The sequence below is a fragment of the Orcinus orca genome, chromosome 7 (genome assembly GCF_937001465.1).
Source record: "Orcinus orca chromosome 7, mOrcOrc1.1, whole genome shotgun sequence".
Lineage (NCBI taxonomy): Eukaryota > Metazoa > Chordata > Mammalia > Artiodactyla > Delphinidae > Orcinus > Orcinus orca.
The window spans coordinates 31,873,734-31,895,396 of NC_064565.1; the positions used below are offsets into that span (position 1 = coordinate 31,873,734).

Below are 21,663 nucleotides of genomic sequence, written 5' to 3' on the forward strand. Positions count from 1 at the left end.
AGAAAGCCTCTCAGAAAAAGATTTTTCCTGAAAATCTTTGTGCAGATTGAGAGTAATATCTGTAAAGCACTAAATAAAACATGATATAAGTGTGTACCTTTCTTATTTTTACAGTCATGATGATGAAACCATTTTTACTAGTGCGTAATCACGCAAGACCAGATCTCATTATCCAAACAGAAACTAACATATGGCTCAAGAAGGGTTTATCATAAAACCTTTATGATGTTTTTGTGTTGTTTTTTAATATACTCAAAATTTATTCAATTAATAACTGTGTTTTTCTGATACAAATATATTTAGAATAGATGGCTTCATAAATGTAAATGATTCGTTTTTACCTTAAAGGGAAACCTACAATTTTGATGTTCCTGCTCATTAAAAAAGTAACAAATATGTTTATTTATGGAACTTCCCTCTGTGCTAAGGAAACAACTTTCTCCCCATGTAGTTATTCAGTAAATGCCCATAAGTATCAACTACATGCTGTAAATTCCCAATATATACCAGACACAGAAAATAAAAAATTTAGGTTAGAGTGTCCAGTTATCAGTCCAATTAGTGGAATAGAGTGAATATATATCTTCCAAGGCATATGGAGATACAATGTGATTATACTAAATTATAATACAATGTATATAAAATTCTAGTTCTGAATTTCCCAGTATTTCACATTTAAATTTTTGTCCTCGGTCCCTACGGTTGCTGTCACAATAAAACTATTACTTTGTGTCCTTCCTACTTTACTCTAGACTTTCTTGCTTTACTTTTTTGGCACAGGAGATACTATATATCCAAACCACCTGCCTACTTCCAATTTCCCTCTCTTTAATATTATCTTCACTTTAATATCATAACTTCATGGCTAATACATAAATCCTAAGTGTCATTTCTATGACTAGAAATATTTGGATTTGGCACCAAAATCAAAGGCAAGAAAAGTAAAAATAAACAAATGGGACTACACCCAACTAAAAAGCTTCTGCACAGCAAAGGAAATCATCAACAAAACAGAAGGGCAGCCTACTGAAGGGGAGAAAATATTTGCAAATCATATATCTGATAAGGGATTAATATACAAAATATATAAAGAACTCATAGAACTCAATATCAAACAGACAAAAATCTGATTAAAAATTGGGCAGAGGCTCTGAATAGCCATTTTTCTAAGAAAGACATACAGATGGCCAACAGGCATATGAAAAGGTGCTCGTCATCACTAATCATCGGAGAAATGCAAAATCAAAGCCACAATGAAATATTACCTCACACCTGTCAGAATAGCTATTATAAAAAAGACAAGAAATAACAAGTGTTGGTGAGGAGGTGGACAAAAGGAAACCTTGTGCACTGTTGGTGGGCATGTTAACTGGTGCAATCACTATGGAAAATAGCATGGAAGTTCCTCAAAAAATTAAAAATAGAACTACCATATGATCTAGCAATTCTACTTCTGGATATTTGTCTAAAGAAAATGAAAAGACCAACTTGAAAAGATATATACACCCCTATGTTCATTACAACATTATTAACAATAGCCAAGAGATGGAAAAAACCTAAGGGTCCATAGATGGAGAAATGGATACAGAAGATGTGGGATGTGTGTGTGTGTGTGTGTGTGTGTGTGTGTGTGTGTGTGTGTGTGTGTGTAATGTAATATTATTCATAAAAACGACAGAAATCCTGCCATTTTTGGCAACGTGGATGAACCTTGAGGGCATTATGCTAAGTGATATAAGTCAGATGGAGAAAGGCAAATACTGTATGATATCATTTATATGTGGAATTTAAAAAACAAAAACAAAAACACCAAGCTCATAGATACAGAGAACAGAACAGACTAACAGACTGGTGGTTGCTGGAGATGGGTGTGAGAGGCAGGAGGGAGGCGGGGTTTGCCCATTGAAATAGATGAAGAAGGTCAAAACGTATTAACCTCCAGTTATAAAGTAAATAAGTCATGGAGATGTAATATACAGCATGATGATTATAGTTAATAGTACTGTACTGTATATTTGCAAGTTGCAAAGAAAATAGATTAAAAAATAAATATAGAAATAATATAAGAAAGAGAATGATCTAATTTTCATTGGGGTTCAGTGATGCTATTGCTTCTTGGAAGGGCTTATGTTCATGTATTTATTTCTGGCAACTACAAAAGATTATATAACTTGCTAACAGTAACAATAAAACCCAAGACTGTAAAATATGGAAAATGATATTTATGGATAAATACATGCCTTAAAATTATAAGTGACAAAATAGAAATGAACTAAAATCAAACTAAGTGTCCAAAAATAGACAAATAATTGGGAACAATTTTGATAGTCACATGTGATGTGAAAATATGCAGTTATTAAAAACGAGATAAGGTATCAATGATACCAAGAGAGTTGCTAATGCTAAGTGTAAAAAGGAAGACACAAAATTAAAAATAAAGCATGGTATTAAATATGAAGAGATACAAAGGCTTTCTTAATTTAGCAAAGAATGAATCATGGACTATGAAGTTGGGCATGCTCATTGAAACCCTGGTACCGCCTGCCTTTCAATGAGATTTATTACTCTGAGTTAGATTACTTTACTTCCCTGAGCTGTAGCTTCCTCATAGAAAGTGGGAATAACTACCTTGTTTGATAGCTCTGATGATTAGGAAAAAAAAGTAAAACCTAAATGGCACGTAGTAGTTCATCAACAGATAGTGAAACTTTTGTTTATTACTGTGTTATTCAATACCTCTGTTGAAATAACCAGAAGAAACAACATGGAAATGTTTGTTGCTCTGGGAGCTGGAAAAGTAGGTTTACATTTTTTCTGTTCCCTGTTTTTCTACATTCTATAACTTACTGGTAATGAGCAAATATTATTTTACAATGTTAAACTTTTAAACATCCCTTTTACTAACATAACCATAATTTTTATGTCATGCACTAGTGGACGAGGAGTGGTGATAGATGGTAACCTGAATGTAGAGAAAAGAGATTTGATAATCTACTCATTCGACTGTACCTGGATTCTCTTGATAAATCAATCATATTGCTCTCCTTCAGATTGTGTTTCACATTTTTATTGGCATTTTTCATTTAAAAATTGATATGATTATAAAAGTATGATATTAAGGCCATTATGAATTATTTACATATGAGAAAATGTGTTCAAAACTGTCTTAAAACAGTAATGTAACCTAAATTTCGACAAAAGGAGGCTAGGAAAATGATATGATCGCAACAACTGTTACTTTTTAACAGTTAACTTATATATATATAAACACAAAGCACTGATTATGTATGAGACACCATTCTAAGATCTTTTCACATAATAACTCATGTTTGATATGCTTATATTAAATGATGATTAACTCATGTTTACTAGATGTTATGATGTAAATACTATTATCTCAAGATGAGGAAACTGAGGCACAGAGCGGTTAAGTAAACTGCCCAACATCATACAATTAATAAATCATAGGGATAGGATTTGAACCCAGGCAGTTGGACTCTCAAGGCCATGCCATTAACTCTAAGTTCTTATACCATAAAAAAAATTAGATTTAAAATAGCCACTAGTGCTCCCTATTTCATATGTTTACTCTTTGATTTGTTTCTTCTTAATCCCATATAATAACAACATTAGACACCAAAAAAAATTCTAAACTAGATTTTCTTTTTTAAAAATTCTAAGTGTCCAATAACCAAAACTGGAAACTTATGCGTATAATGAACACTTACTTGTAAGAAAACTGGTGTTAAAACTTTAGTTAATTTCCTACTTGGGGGATTAGATAACTTCAAAGAATATTTCTAACCTTTATTTCTTTAATTTGTGAGGTATACATTTCAATTTTATAAAACCGAATGTCATGTATTTTTAAAATGTATTAGTTTTCATGAACCTCACATTATTTTTCACCAGAAAACAGGGGGTTATTATTGTACTTGTGTTAAAGCTGAAACTTTGTCACCATTTTCATTGTAATTCTACCCTTGGGAATAAAACAGTCAGTAGATTTCTGCATCTTCCCATCTCCACCCCCCAGCAGTGAAAGCATTAATTCACTGAAGCAGATAAACAAGATGGATAATGATTGTTATATGCTCAGTGATCCTTACAATGGGGAAAAGTAGAATGTTCTCTGATCGTTCTCAAATTTGGAAACTGACTGAATTTCCTTTAGGAAATAGCAAGTTCTCATCATAGGTGACATTCTCTCTAGTAGACTAGAAACTAGAATATCTGCCCTGAATTCTGGGAAAATATGTTATATTAGATCCATATAGTAAAAACTTCCTTATTTTATGCAAAGTGGAGAAGACACATATAAATCATCTTTAAAGTAAAGATGTCAAGAAAATCTCCCCTCAACCAAATGAGTTACACTGAATGTCTCACTTCCTTTCTATATATATGAAATTGTCAGGAAAGCTTGGAAGTATCATGTTTCTTCCGTTTCTATGAATTTGCTAGGGATCATGACAACGTGTGTAAATCAGGCAGTTATTAAATGAAATACAATGATTCCATTTTGAGGGAGGGAAAAATATAATACATACACCCAGGCCATTTTTCATGGTCCAATTCATTTAAATTTTTCCAAACACAAAAATTAAAGTTCCCACAAAAGACCAAAAAATATGGGTACAAAACCATATAAGTACACATTTTTGCAATTATAACAATTAAAACTAATCCCATAAGTGTTTATGACTAGATACTCCTCCATACTGTTGGAAGGTTTTAGAGAATATCTTTTTTTTTTTTTTCCATGAAGAACTCCTATTTTACTTTTATTACTTTGGTTATATTTCTTTCATTTTCCTTTTTTTTTTTTGTTTTTCTTTTTTAACATCTTTATTGGAGCATAATTGCTTTACAATGTTGTGTTAGTTTCTGCTGTATAACAAAGTGAATCAGCTATATGCATACGTATATCCCCATATCCCCTCCCTCTTGTGTCTCCCTCCCACCCTCCCTATCCCACCCCTCTAGGTGGTCACAAAGCACCAAGCTGATCTCCCTGTGCTATACGGCTGCTTCCCATTAGCTATCTATTTTACATTTGGTAGTGTATATATGTCAGTGCTATTCTTTCACTTTGTCCCAGCTTACCCTTCCCCCTCCCTGTGTCCTCAAGTCCATTCTCTACCTCTGCATCTTTACTCCTGTCCTGTCCCTAGGTTCATTAGAACCTTTTTTTTTTTTTATTCCATATATATGTTAGCATACTGTATTTGTTTTTCTCTTTCTGACTTACTTCACTCTGTATGAGAGACTCTAGGTCCATCTACCTCACTACAAATAACTCAATTTCATTTCTTTTTATGGCTGAGTAATATTCCATTGTATATATGTGCCACATCTTCTTTATCCATTCATCTGTCAATGGACACTTAGGTTGCTTCCATGTCCTGGCTATTGTAAATAGTGCTGCAATGAACATTGGGGTGCATTTGTCTTTTTGAATTATGTTTTTTTCAGGGTATATGCCCAGTAGTGGGCTTGCTGGGTCATATGGTAGCTCTATTTTTAGTTTTTTTAAGGAACCTCCATACTATTCTCCATGGTGGCTGTATCAGTTTACATTCCCACCAACAGTGCAAGGGGGTTCCCTTTTCTCCACACCCTCTCTAGCACTTATTGTTTGTAGATTTTTTGATGATGGCCATTCTGACCGGTGTGAGGTGATACCTCATTGTGGTTTTGATTTGCATTTCTCTAAAGATTAGTGATGTTGACCATCCTTTCATGTGTTTGTTGGCAATCTCTATGTCCTAGAGAAGAGTATCTTTTTTATTGTACTAGTGGCATATTCTGGTCAGAATCATGATTTCTTGCCTTATTTCAATTTAGTTAAATCCAGTATATTTATTGAATGCCTATTAGGCACAAAAATGATTAAGCTGTTTTCTCCCTTTAATGTTCTCATGCTTTGCACATCTGTAGGATGAAAGGAGTAGAGGAACTAAGGGTAATAGGAAAGGATTAAGGTGACTGCTCACATAATTTAGGGCATGTAGAAAATCCCATGTAACAAAGAAGGATCAATTATATAAGAAAATTAAAAGTGAGACATTTCTAGTTTCTGGAAAGGTTACTAGATTTAATCAGAGTAAGTCAGAGAGAGAGCACAGAAAATTTTACCAATGAGGACACTTTGGTAGGAGAAATAGTTTCAAGGGAGAATTAAGGCCAAATATTGAAGAAAGACACAGGACAGACAGAATTTTTCAACCACAGAGGTGAGTATTTTTAATCAAGTCTAAAATAAGACAATACCACATGAATTTAAAATAAGTCTTGAAGTGTGGTCCCTAAGACCAGAAATGCCAAGGAAGTGTAAGATCTGCTTACTCTACACTGAAAGAGGGAGAAAAGGAGAAAATGTATCCTCTTTGAGAAAGAGCTTGTCATTTGAGTATCATAAGTCTCAAACAAAAATATGTTAATGATAATGGGAACATTATTTGCATTGGAATGAGAGTTCCTTATGTTATGACATATATCATGATGGGGAAAAGTCAGGTAAGAGGTATAAAAGAATGAGCTGATGTTACACAGAATGGCCATGGTACCCTGGGGAAAAGAAACAAAAGAGAAAGAAAAAGAAATGTGAAGCTTAGAATTAACTCTGACAAGGATTGAGTGGAGGAAATGAAATCACAAAACCAAGGTAGAGATTACTACTGACCAAAATGTGGAATACATGGGGATAGGTAACACACATGTCCATGTGAACTGAATTCTCTTAAAATAGAAAAGCTCAAAGCAGATGGTTTATCCTTTATTATACACTATTCCCTCTCTTCCCAATATACTGCACAGTGACCATTTGTGGGCCAACATAAATGTGTCCTTGGTGTCTTCCTTTAATTTACTGATCATATTTAGGTAATAGACTCCAAATCTGAAGACATTCCACAGCTTCCCACAGTATCTTTTACTGACGCAATAGCAGTGACTAAAAATTGGGGGACTTGGGTTAAAACACTTAATTTCTAAGATTTCTCTATTTGTGTGTAAAATAAATAAAAGGCAAAGAAAAAAAACCTGAGCTAATTAAAATAAAGGCTGGTACCACTTCCATCATACAATACATAAAATATTAACAACTTAACTTACAAAAGTTATTTTACAGTTTGAATATTATATGATTAAGGTAAAAATATTTCTGGTGGTTAATTCATAACAAGCACTTACCCTGTGGCTGACGACTGGGATGGTATATCTGAAGGTCAAATGGCTGTGCACTAGTTTTCTGAATCACACTGACATTCTGCCCTGTCCACTTATTGGCTTTTGACAATGTGTTGGTCCTCCAGTCCGTCCAATAGACATCACTCCCATATAGAGACACGGCGAAGGGATGAGAAAGGTATTCATGACCTCGGATGATTTCTATCATGCCTGTTCCATCATAGAGGGCTGAATAAATGGCATCTGACCTACAGAAAAGGAAATGCATCAGTAGTATATCAAAACTCATTCAGATAGTCCAGTGATGTGCTTATACTATTTAGATAAATGACAAAAAATTTGTATAAAAAATATTTTATGGGCCTGTATCTGATTTGTAGAAACATTAAAAAAAGCCATCCTAATGAAAACAAACAAAAATCACCACTGATGTCAATGTGTGTATACATGATACGTGCACATGAGAACAATTTTTATTTTGTAAATATTATCCGAGGAAGGTAACAGAAAATAAAGAAAAAAATCATTTTCTAAACCTGGCATCTGTCCAAACTATCCTTTTTTCAAAGTGGTCCACAGTAAGTCCATTAGGCCAAGCCCCTGTTTTCATGTCTTTGTAGATGGTTTTTCTCCCAGCACCACTCATGGAGGCAGATTCAATGCGAGGAAAGTTGGCATCCCAATCTGTCCAGAAAAGAATTCTGAAGAAAAGGAAAGAATACTCGTTTCAGTCATTCAATTCACAAATATTTATTGAGTGCCTATGACATGCTAGGCACTGTAGGTAAACAATCACAAGAGAAACAGATGCATTATCTACCCTCACAGGGCTTATAGTCCAGTGGGGGACACAGACGAAATAAACACATGAATATAAAATTACAGCAACAGAAATATGTTCAAGAATAATTTTGTTATGAGAGAGAATAGCAGGTGTGTGATCTACTTAGAGAAGGTAATCAGGAAAAGAAAGCACTTTGAGGAGGTAATATTTACACTGAATCTGAGAGATGAGGAGAGCAGTATAAAGGACAGGACATGAAAAATAAACAGCAGATACAAAAGCCCTAATGGGGGAAAAAAGTGGGTGACTGAGGAATAGAAATAAGGCCAATGTATCAGAAACGGGGCAGTGAGGAGAAAAGGGGAAGAAGGTGAAGTTGAAGAGGGTGATCTTGCAGGTGATCTTGCAGGGTAAGGTAATTATTTGGGATTTTATTCCAAGGGAATAGAAGTACATTTAAGCAGGGGAGAAACATGATATCATATACAAGTGGATTATAGAGAGGCAGGAGAATGGGTACACCAGGTGGCTATTTTAAAGGACCAGGCAAAGACGGTAGAGGTTTGGGATATGGTGATAGCAGTGAAGTGAATGGATTCCAGGAATATTTTGGAGGTAGAACTAAGTGCCAGGACTAAATGATAATTGGATGTAGGGAATGAAGTAGAGAACAGAATCATGGATGACTGTCAGTTTCTTGTTTTGGCATACTCAGAGTAAGGACAGACAGAGGGTGTGCAGGGAATCCATTAGGTGAAATGGGAAAAATGGAAGAGAAACAGATTTTAAGAGCTGGGAATTGAGTGTGCATGGGTGTGGATAGCAACTGAAAGTTTAGTTTTGAATTTTTGGATCTTGAGATGTTAAGACATAAAAAAGGAGGTTTCCAGGAACCTGGGTGGTATACCAAGGTGAAGTTCAGTGAAGGTGGCAGAGTTGGAGACATGAATTTGAAAGTATTCTGCATGGAGATGATATTTAGATTCACATGAATGGAACAGATCATATGACAGAGGGTACAGAGGAGAAACAGAAGGATATCATATATTTTGATTTATACAAACATGAAAGTGTTATAATACAATTTATTTTTTTACTAAATACTACTTGTAACTCTACAAATTCATGGTGTATAAACAGTTCCACACGACAGGCATCAAATGTTTCATGTTGTGCATTTGATTTCTAAGGCTATTAGGTAATAGATAGTTTATGTTTCATTGACTGTGGCCTAAACTGCTGATGCATGTTTCTATAGTATTATAATATAGTTACACAACAATTCCACAATTATTACAACTAGCTAATGTTTGAGTGCTTACTATACGTTAAATACTATTTTCAGAGCTTTATATAGATTATCTCATTTAATCCACCATGAGGCCATGGCTAAAGTTACCCATGTTTTACAGATGAGAAAACAAGCTTAGAGAAGTTATATTACTTGACCAGGTTATATGGCCAGCAAGTGGCAGATGGAATTGGGAAACTGGATAGCTTAACTTCTGTTCTCATGCTTTTAACATCTAACTCTTTAATATCATGTCACTAAATAAAATAACAAAGGGAAAGCATCTGGTACTGGAGTAGGAACATGGTTGGTAATCAATAAATGGTAGTTGCCTTCTCTACCTTGGTAGTAGAACCAACCCAATGGACAGCACGGAGATTTGGGGAGGGAAAATGCAAAGAACTGGAGAGACAGTGACAGTCCAACAAATTTTCCTATTATCAGTTCTGACAACATTTTGGTCAGAAGTGGTAAAGTTACTGGTAAACATAAATTTGTTTTCATTATAATTGTATATAGCCTTGCTATTTTGCAATTCTTCCATTACTATGAATGATCCTTAGGTATATGAATTTGGTGGCTATCTTGGAAAAATGAAACAATCCTCTGGAACAAAATTCAAAATGCAATTCAAACTTTCTTCTCTTTTAAAAAATTTATTATATCCATTTAAGGAAATGTGGAGTGATGTAAACTAAGTGCTCATTATGACCTCAATTTTTGAGAGGTATATAATCTCTTATAGGATATGGGAATTACAAATATGAAATGACTGGAAGACAATACCAAACATTATAGAATTTAGTAAGTATGTGTGCTAAAGGCATGTGTGGTCAAGAAGATATTGACCTTCTTGATGAGTAGGTTCCCATACAACTTAAGTACTAGACCTTCAAAAAATGTCATTAAATAATTGTGTCAGCGTTGAATGGTGGCAATGCGTATGTTTTTGCATCAGACAAGCTTGCAATCAAATTTTCGGTCTGTCACTGATTCCAGCATACTTAATCTCAGCCTCCATTTGCTCATCTGTAAATAAAAACTCTAACAGTACCACTGATCGGAGTATTTGATGAAGTAATGGATGTAAACAATTTAGCACACAGAATGGCTAGCACATAGAAACATTGGTGTTTACACAAGCAACCACACACATATTCAGAGAGAATATTCTTTTAAAGGCAAAATTCAAAGTCATTCCAAACTATTAAAGAAATGGAGAGACAGACAGACACACACACACACAGAGGGAGAGAAAGAATGAGAGTTAATACTAATGTCAATGTTTAAATGTTACAACAGCATGTATGTGAAGGTAGATTAGTTTTACAAAGTAAGCATGAGTCAAAGCCATGAGAAAAAAATTCAGAGGAGTAGGTCATAGAATAGGTTTATCTCACAGAATATCTCTTAAAAAAATGAGTTTATATTAAAAAAAAAAGTTTTTGTTTTATTAGCATCTTTAGGAGTTTCCATAGCTCTGGTGGTGGGAGTATATCCACAAAAACAATATCTAAATCATTCATTGTTTAACCACCAAATATTTGAATAAGTTACACAAACTATTGGGGAAGAATAAAGATGAACATTAATATATCAGAGGACAATGTATTGATAATTGTTGAAGCTGGGTGATAGATACGAGGGAATTTATTTTACAACTCCTTTTATTTTGTGTATTTAAAATTTTCTAAAATAAAAGTTTAAAAGTGTAACTAACCCAAAATTAAGTAAATAGATAATTTTTTAAAATGTACCAGAGAACATTTATAAAATCTTATTGTTGGGAATCTTTTTCTGAAAAGACTAAAGTTTAAGAATAGGATTGTTTTGTATGAGAAAGTGCTAATTATCTGGAAATATCAGTACTATATATTGCTTATAAGTTATCATATGTAATCTGTTGCTAATTAAATAAAACAAAGGTTAATTAATATAAAGCTGGTAGGCTATTTGGTTAAGTAGTTGAATGCCTTTCTTGAAAACGATGAATATGAAATGAATTATGTGTCTCACTTCAAATTTAATTTTGGATGCACACAACTTTTCACTGACACCAGGCTGTTACTTATCAGCTTCCCCTTAAACGTAACATTAAAAAATTAAGATTATTTGAAGAAACAAGACCAACCTAGCATCGATTAAATTTATGATGATATCCTGACAAACAAGGTAAAGTAGAGAGATTTGCAAATTTGAAAAAGACTAGGAAAAATAATCCCTGAAAACAAAATCCCTGAATTTGAGAGTCATAGGTAGTCTGAGTATCTGTGGATAAGATCCCACTAGATCTAGAGAACACTGTACTCCACACTCTGGATTGATGACCCAAAGACTTCTGAAACACTGTCTTTTGCCTGTATAACAAATAGAGAATTGGTGTCTCTCTTTTAACTTTCTACCTTCTTCTGCCTTATGTGGTTGCAGCAATTCCCAACATGCATATAAGTAACCGTGCAATTCTGCATTCTCTATATGTAGGTTTACCAGAAATAGACACTGTAGACTTTCAAATGCATGTTTCTAGTGGACAAAAATGTATGGCTTGGGACACTCTGAGGAATTATAAAATAAGTGGTCCCTTCATTTCTTCACTAAACATAGCAGTATTAAGCTGTTTCTTCTGCAGTGGTCACTAGAGTCCTATCTTTTGTTAATTTAGGTGGGAAATTTCCAACACTTTTTATAAAATACATGTTCTAGAATTAGTTTCCTTAAAAAGATTCTTAACCTTGACAATAGTCAGTTAACAATCAATTTTAAAAGTTAATTTCAAGGATCATTGTTTCATAAAATTCTAAGCACTCTTTTGTACACTTTACAATGTGGTCTTTTAAAAGAATCATTTTTCCCTTATTACTTTCTTTTTATGGTTAAAATGTATTAGCATTTCAATGACTGCATTATTTCTTCAAGTATACAAAGAGTGAATATCCCTTCTTACAGGACGTATGGAAATGTTCAACCATGATTGCTTTTAAAAAAGAGACTACAGTCTACTGATTCTATAGTTCCTGCATTCACAGATTAGTCTGTATCAGGATTAAATTGGGTAAACGGACCATGAACAACTTGTACCATTATGGGCATGAAAGAGCTATTATAATCTATCAGGTCAAGGTGCAGAAGGTGAAAATAAAGGATCTTGGCAAAAAAAAAGAGGTTATCTATAATCTTTGGGCCTTCTGAAACCAACAATGTTATTAGTTTCATTTAGAAACGCTCCCAGATAAAATTAAAATTTTATTTAGATGTCTCACTAATCTTCACAATTACTATAGCTGCTTTCACCAGCTGCAATGGTTATAGCAGAGTCCATTTATTATGATAAATGAAAACTAAATACCAGCAAAGAAGCAAGAAGACACCATGCAGTTACAGGAGCATAAAGGCAATGAAAGTTCAAGAACTGAAGTGAGTACCCTGTAGATTCTGAACTCCCTGGTGCTTGTTACTCCCTAATAATAAGCTTGATGTTTAGAGGAGATTCAAGTACTATTTCAGGTCACCTCAGCAATAAGTGTATTCCTTTAAAATGGAATGGAAGAAAAATAGCTCCTCCCTAAGATTCCCAATTTAGCATCTTGGAATAACTTGTCACTTGGGACACTGGGTCAAAACCCAGAATACTGTAGGAATGTGACATGATAGCAAACATGTCTTATAATGTAAAATGAAGGTCTGTGGATTCTATGTTGAGGAAGCAAAGTATTGATTAAAACATTTCTTTTTTGAGATTTGTTAAAAAAGGTCACAAAGACCTTGACTGCTTCAGAAGATCATGTGATGTAAACGTGTTGTATCGGTTTAATGTTATAGCTTGCTTTTTTTCCTCAGCTGTGCTGAGGGAACAAAGTGGCTGGTTGCAAACTTTTTCTTTCATTCTTTATGGTCAAAGAAGATGATAGTATTACCCATTAGCGTACTTTACTGTATACTTCATTCTTTAAGTTGTATCCTTGAGTTCCGGTAAGTTTCATGTAAAATAAAGGTCTATTCATATGCATTAATTTACTGAACAAGCACTTACTGAGCACAATTATATATATCAAGGGCAGTGAAGGATTTCATAGACATGGAAGCAACTCTGCCATCAGAAAGCTTATGATCTAGTAGGAAAGGTAATAGCATTTACACAAACTACATTTCTCGAAAAATTATCCAGTGGGTTTATCCTAAAATAAAAATTTTCAAAAAAAGTTTAAATGTCTTTGGAGTTTAAATGTCTTACCTATTTCATCAATAATGTGACAAATAGGGGAATACTTATTTTTACTAGTCTCTCAGTCTACTTTATGAAAGGTCCAATGTTTAAAAATGTCTATGAACTTTTCACCAAAATATCCAATAAACCTGAAAATAAATTTTAATATTTGCACTACATTTTAAAAATTTAATTGCTACATTTTAAATTTACAACTGGGCTCTAAAGGTATTTACATGAACCTCATAGTTAACCATATCAATCCTTTATAAAATAATTTTTAATAATAAAAATTCTATTGTATCATATGATACCCAAACCTGTCAAACTTTTAATTTGTTCCTAGAGTTAGTGAATTGGTACTGCCATTTGAACTTTGGTCATTTACACCAGAAACAATTTTACAAGTGCTATTTCTTCACCCATTAAATAAAATTATTACCACTGTAATTATCTTAATTAGCCTCACAATTTCGTAGTAGCAGTGGAGGACATCAACTTTCTCAGAAGCATTATCAAGTTTTCCTTCCTCAGAGGCTAGCTTACTATACTAACTTTCAACTCTTAGAGAATATTTTACTTCTGGAAATCCCCTTGTACCACTGAAATAGTGCCTGATATTTTCATTTAAATAGCATTTGTGGGTTGTGTATCTTTTACATTTCTGTTTTCTTTTTCTCTTCTCAGGTTGGCTATTCCCCAAACAAGCTGAGATAAATAAGTTTATTCTAAGCATTATCAGTTCCAAGCTATAGGAAAAGAAGCTTCAATTCCCAGATCTACTGCTTTGCTTGATCAGACTATTTTCAAGATTTTTATACACCTGTTTTATTTATTTGTTTTTTTGTGTGCCATTTGTTATTTTGGGAAGCAGTTCTCCTACCATGTTGGTATACTTGCTAAAATTACAACTTTCTCCAAAATACCACTTTCCCTTATACAGAAAGTTTCTCATGAAAATACGGTGCTGGTACAATGTAGATAGGTCTAATAGGTGAAAAGTTCACAACAGTAGCTGTTACACTGAGGGTAAAAACCTCCGTTGATGATGGACCTCTGTGGGAAGTAAAGGGTCAAGACTGGCAATCTACTCGTAACCTCAGGGAGAGTCTGTTTGAAAAAAGGGAATTTTTCATTAGACACAGATGACCTCTTCCTAGTGAACTGTTATTACAGGAGGTAATGAGTGAAATGGGCAAAGCGTAAACCATGTAAACTGGAGGACATACCTCCAGGCTAGAAGATACAACTGCCTTACTTCACTCTGTATGACAGTCTCTAGGTCCATCCACCTCACTACAAATAACTCAATTTCATTTCTTTTTATGGCTGAGTAACATCCTATTGTATATATGTGCCACATCTTCTTTTCCATTCATCTGTCGATGGACACTTAGGTTGCTTCCATGTTCTGGCTATTGTAAATAGTGCTGCTATGAACATTGGGGTGCATGTGTCTTTTGAATTATGGTTTTCTCAGGGTATATGCCCAGTAGTGGGATTGCTGGGTCATATGGTAATTCTATTTTTAGTTTTTTAAGGAACCTCCATACTGTTCTCCATAGTGGCATGGACTTATATACACTACCAAATGTAAAATAGATAGCTAGTGGGAAGCAGCCACATAGCACAGGGAGATCAGCTCGGTGCTTTGTGACCACCTAGAGGGGTGGGATAGGGAGGGTGGGAGGGAGATGCAAGAGGGTGGGGATATGGGTATGTATGTATATGTATAGCTGGTTCACTTTGTTATAAAGCAGAAACTAACACACCATTGTAAAGCAATTATACTCCAATAAAGATGTTAAAAAAAAAAAAAGATACAATTGCTGCTCTGTTGATTGTGGCCAGATCTCCCTACTTTTTTGAAAGAAGCCAGAAATCCAGAGTTGTATACAAAATCTTTCAATATTTTAACTCTTGGCAACTAATTCAAATAAATGTCAAACTCTGTGGAAGGTAAAACAAACACAGCAATGAGAGTTGCCAGTTTGGAGCCTTGGTCTAGACAAGCTGCCTTGTCCCTTTAATTTCTGTATCTGAATTGAGGAAAAGGAAAACAAACAGACTTCCCAATCTATTGATTTCTGGGTCTTGGGCATAAACCAGGGCACAAAGCAGACAGTGTGGGCCAGGAAGCTGACTTAAACACAAGGCTCCCTTTTCACTCTTCTTCATCTCATTAAAGTCCCTCCTGGCTGACTCCCCCCTCGCCGTGGTCCTCCCTAGACTTCGTATTACTTAGAGGTACAGAGCCAAAAAACAATTTCCTTTCTACCATCCTTCAGACTTGACAATGATTTTGGATTAATGAAATAATTACCAAAGAAATAAACAATTAACAGCAAGAGCAAAGCATTCCCATGTAGATGAGTTATATATTATCTTCCACATTTTCCCAGCTCCTCAAAACAACCTAATTATAAAGAAATTATTATCCCTGATTTACAAAAGAGAAAACTGAAATCTAAGGGAAGACAATACACTTGAGTAGATTTCCCAGAGGATAAATGACTGAGCAGTGCTGGAACCCTTGTTTTCTAGCTCCAAATCCACTGTCTCTCTTCTGCTCTTTCACAAAGGAACACAGGGAAACAGTGGGGGCAATAACCTGAATTATACATTTGACCTTGTTTTCCAGAATTATGTGTCTTGTCCTTCAAATATCCCAGTAGTTAGCATCTCAATACCGGACTCTTTCAAGCTTATTCTAATATTCTTTCAAACTAACTCCAAGTATATACAAATATCAATACAGATATAGGGTGAGGTGGTTAACATCAGTGACTGTTCGGACCAAACACTGTGGTTTGCAACCCTTAGAAACAATTACAGCATCTCTTTGTCAGGTCAAAAAGAAATTCATTAAATTACTGCTTAAAATAGAGTTACAATAGCTTCCAAAAGGGCCGAATGCCCACATTTAGAAAAAAAAGTTCTATCCTCTAAAAGTACCTATATAAGCAATCCTATAACAAAATTCATGGTAACAAACTAAAACTGGTTGAGATATATCTATATTTATAGCTATATATATATATATATATAGATATATGTACACACACACACAATTATGTATATAATTGTATATGTACATATAAACACACACATGTATAGACAACTATGCACAAGTATATATACACACATATTTACATGCACAAAATAAGCACTATGACTCATAATTTATGAGATAATAGAATTCAGTATTAATTTGAAAGATTATTTTTTATGCCAAAGTGAATCTGTGAAAGGCAAACTTCTTTACCCATATCTTGGGTCCAAAGCGATGGCCCTGGGGTGTTCCATAGCTCCTGCTATGAGTGTAGTTCTTAAGGAACCATCTAGTTTGGCCACTTCGATTTGGTCCAGATTGCTGTCTATCCAGTATATGTTGCCTGCTATCCAGTCAACTGTTAGTCCTTCTGGGGTAGCCAGGCCATGCTCCACAACCACTTCAATGGCACTGACACCTACAAAAAAAGAGAAGCCAACACTTGCACCCATTCAAGGAACATGTTAAGCACAAAGGAAAAGGCCTACTTATTAGCAATATGAAGTACTTAACATTATATTAACCTTGAGAGATATAGTGTAAAAGTGTTACCTGGCACAGAGGAAACTAAGAAGGCCCCAAATTTAGAATCACTGATCTTTCCCAGCAGAGATTTTTAATCTCTTAAATCCTTTCAGTGACAGTATAACAGAATTTTAAAACAACTCTGAGGCTAATAACAATGTTTAGGTTGCAAAAAAGTTATTTCGTGCTTCTGACTTTTTAGTCAGAACAAGGGATTTTGGAAATAACAATGATGTGCTGGTTAAAATTGGTGCAATTTAATTCAAACGTTGATCTTCAGGGGTAGAATAAAAAGAAAATGTCCACCTGGGGTAACATGCATCATAGCTAGTCAGCACCCACTCTTTTTTTGAAGCATGCCTGATAAGATCACTCTTGCTGCATTTAACCTTAACAAAAGCCCCAAATCACCCACCTCCACACCATAAGCCAAGTTTTATGGCTTGCATGTTATATCCTGCAAGCCATAAGACTTGCAGGATATAACATGTTTGCAAATAAGAGAAGAAGGCAGTAGTGTGGTCTAAATAAAAATAAGCAATTTGGTAATACCCAGCACTATTCTTATTTATCCATTCCTTAATTTATTTTGGAATTAAATATATATATATATATATATATTTTTTAAAAAAATCAATCCTTTTTCTAATAGGATAGCTCTTTGTAATTTCTGACATTGCCAGTGCTTTTGTTAGACTTTTTAATAGTGTGGTTTTTTGAACAGTTAACCATCTAAAGTCATGGATCTAAATCCATCATTTGAAGTCAGTACCTTGCAATATGACACAGTACCTTGCAATATCACAGATCATAATTATATAGTGTGTTCAAATACTATATTTTTCCAAAGTTGTATAGGTGATTTAAGGAGGAATTTAGATGGTGATAGAAATACCTGGCCTTTGGAATGCTACACAGATCTAAAATTTTCAAGAGAATTATTACGTATATTTATCTCAAGGCCTTGCTGCTAAAGAACAGCCTAGATTGGAGAAAAGAGATGTCAAATCATGGGAAAAAAATATTCAGCTCATATTTGTAATCTCTGTAATAATTCATTATTACTTTGAATTATGCTGAAAGGTGAAAACCAAATAAAACACAAGCTATGTTAACTGACAAAAATATGACTACTGGTATGTAGGAGACAGTGCTTTTTTTTTCTTGTAAATAAATTTCTTCACCGAATATGCATGAAAAAGTTCACAACTTGAAAATGGTGTGAACGGTACAGGCCTTCACCACTTCCCTCCCCTATCTTCACACATACACTTCACATCCCTGGTTTTACACATATGAGGGAGAAGATGAAGAACCAAAGGCCAAAGATTAATCAAGATTCCTTCTGATTACAGCATACTTTTCTGGAATTTTCAGTTAGAAATCAATCTGAACGTTAAGTCAACATTGTAATAGATGTACCTCCACTTTCAGAAAGCTTGCCCCGGTATATTCTGTCTTCTACAACATCTGTCCAATAAAGTAAACTTTGATTGAAGTGAAAATCAAGTGCTATTGTGTTTCTCAATCCAGGAACAAGTAAACTATAGTCTCTTTTATGAAGATCAATCCTTCTGATCTCATGGCGAATTGAAAAGATGATGAATGCTTCAAAAGGATCTGAAAATAAATTTATTTTAATAGGCTTATGAAAATATTTATAGGCTTAGTAAGTGGAATAAAGTGCTTGAGGTCAAAATCCATTTATTTAAAAGTATAATTTATTATGTAATTTTCTCTCACTAAAGGAACAATTTCTTTTAATCCAAAATGTAAAAGAAACTTGAAAAACTTAGGTTTATTTGTATTTATTAAAATAACATATAAATGTGTCTTTATTCTTTGAATTTTTATACACCTGATTCTGATTTTAAAATACAAGAATTGTTGCAATTCCAAGACAAAATGTAAGACTTTCTGTTTTAAAGTAGTTTCAGCTGACAATCTAAACTTCAGAAACATCACCATAGGAATTGCTAAGAGGTGAATAAAACTAACGCTGCCACTCTTAGCCCATCACATGACTCTAGATCCATAAAGGAGAGAGGTTCAACAAAAGACAATTATTGGGCTGATAATTAGTGAATACTCTCCATGAGGGAAGATGGTGGCTCTCTCTACAACCCAAGAAGATCATGTCTACAACTCTTCCCCCACTAGTTTTTAATCCTGGACCAGGCCTGAGTAGGGAGAAACAGAAAAAGCTTTGAAAACAAATATGAGATTAAAGTTTTATATTTTTGTACCTAAAAGAAAGAATTTTTAATACCCCAAAGTTAAAAAAATTATGTTATCATTTTGAAATGTATTAAGTCCTATACCAATTACCATTGGACATACTAATATGGGTTAGACATGAATTCACTTGATGAATATACATTTTGAGGGAGGGATCCAGGTTCACAAAGATTTCTCCTGTTTCCATGTTAGTGCCACCCTTTTGTGCTTTTCTTTAGGGAAATTGATTTTCCTATCCCAAGTCTATACATGTCTGTGAATGTGAGCTGTTATAATTATCCCAGGCCAAAGTGGTTGACTCAAGAGGTGGATGTGAGATCTAAGTCAGGAAGACGAGTTTGTAAAATTCCAGAGAAGTTTTCAAGCTGAGGGGAAAGAGTCTCTTTTCTTCTATGGTCACAGATTTCTCAGCCTAGTGTTGTCAGTTCATGTCCTTGTAGTTCGTGTAAGTCTACTTGTGGTATTGTAGGAGAAGAGAAAAAAAAGCCTCAGAAACAGAAGCAGTGATGACCAGGGGAGAGACCATGATGTCCTAAGGACATTCAAATCTGTAGTTCCAATTACCCCTAAGACTAGCTCCTTCCTTCAAATACCCTATACACTTCTCATACTTTCAGTATATGAGCCAATGCACTTAACTCTATTCAACTTCATTTGAACTGGGATTTTGTCAATTGCAACCAGGTTTACTGTTCTTATTAATCTTATTTCCTCAGAGAGGTCTTTCCTGATCAGTTATCTAATAAAAGCACACCTCCATTATTCTATACCATCATAGCCTATTTACTTTTTTTTTGAGATACACTTTAAAATCAATATTTCCGTGTTTGCCATTGATCTTCCTCACTGGATTATAAACTCTCTTAAACAGGGATCTCATCTGTCTTGCTCATTATACTGTCCCTAACACCTAGCACCAGGGAATACATAGTACATACCAGGTCTTAGATTAGAAGGTGCTGGCTGCCTTGGTGGAGGGAAGTCACCTGCCATTTTTTTTCACTGGAGGTGAATCTACTTTAGGGAGCTTTGCCCAGCACATTAAATAAATGTGTTTTGAGTGATTAAATGTGGAGAAGAGTTGAATCCAACCTAAGAGACTATCTGACAGCTAGCATGGGATAGATGCTGCCACAATCAGCAGAGTCATTTACTTGCCCTTCAGCTGATCACATAGTATAAGCAAGCCTGGCCATGACCATAAGAACTGTCCAGAAATCCTGAGAATTTGTGAGCAAACATTATGTATATTGTTGATATAATACCTAATATCATTTAGGTATTATGGATATTTATTGCATAGTATTATGGTGTTTATTGCACAACATTACTGTGATAATAGCTAACTGATACAAGATACCAAATATGTACAAAATAACCAGTTCCAGAAAGCTCCCAATAGAACAAATACTCATAAAATTTAAAATCCAAAATTTAGCATTTTTAAAGTAAAAAAAAAAAAAAAGGTTGTGTTAGATGCACAGTTGTTTAAAAGAAATAATAACTAATTTTGGATCAGCAATCCTTATTTGATTACCTGCTTTGGCTGTGAAACAACTATTAGCTTAGAAAAATTCTTTATCTTTTCAGGAATTAAATGTCCTTACCTGTAAAATGAGGTTAACAATAACCACCTTTCAATCTAACTTAAACTGTTGCTATCAGAATCCAATTAGATGACGTCTGCAAATTTGTTTTATAAGCTGAAAATCATCACAGTAAACACAAATGTATCAGTAACTGTGATGTAGTCAGCAAGTAACAGACTTGGAGTCAGAAACTGTGGGTTAAGACAGAGCTCTGCTATCAACTAGCTGTATAAATTTGAGAAATTTACTCAGACACTCTGATCCTCAATATTTTCATTTATAAAGTGTATAACATACTAAGTTATCAGGATAATTGACAGTTAAAAGTGTGAATACTTAATAATATCTTAATAAATATTTAATAATTACTATGACTATTAAGTTCCAGAAATCGCTCAAAGGAATGAGCAAAAGAGATACTGGGTAAGAGAAAAGGTTGGATGATGACACACCAAAAATAGTCAGCTATTTCTTAGCATATGCTGAAACTAGGGACATTACAGCTCTGAAGAGCCTTCCCTTCCTTTGGCTTATAGTTTGTTTGCCCTTAGTTAAGTAGTAAATTGTAGGTGCAGCAGCTACTTGCTAGAGAAGCTTATATTGAATAATGTTAAAGAACACAGTTTTTAAATCACAAAATGACTGCTTCTTCAAAAGTATCTACTTTTCTTACATACATAAATGTGTTATTTTATTTTTAGTATGCTAGAATGAGGAAAGCCTTTCTGACTTTGATACAAATCATAGAAGACCTAAAGAAAAGAATGAATTTTATTGTTACTGAAGAAA

General features: G+C 34.3%; 1 protein-coding gene across 1 annotated transcript in view; it reads right to left on the bottom strand.

Moving 5' to 3' along the window:
* Positions 1-21,663, bottom strand: part of LRP1B (LDL receptor related protein 1B) — a 1,810,989-nt gene that overhangs the window by 612,018 nt on the left and 1,177,308 nt on the right. The window contains exons 24-27 of the mRNA XM_049711954.1: positions 18,470-18,667; positions 16,736-16,940; positions 7,728-7,892; positions 7,195-7,439 (exon numbers count right to left, since the gene is read on the bottom strand). Of these exons, the coding sequence (XP_049567911.1) occupies positions 7,195-7,439; positions 7,728-7,892; positions 16,736-16,940; positions 18,470-18,667 (813 nt within the window). The remainder of the gene's footprint in view (positions 1-7,194; positions 7,440-7,727; positions 7,893-16,735; positions 16,941-18,469; positions 18,668-21,663) is intronic.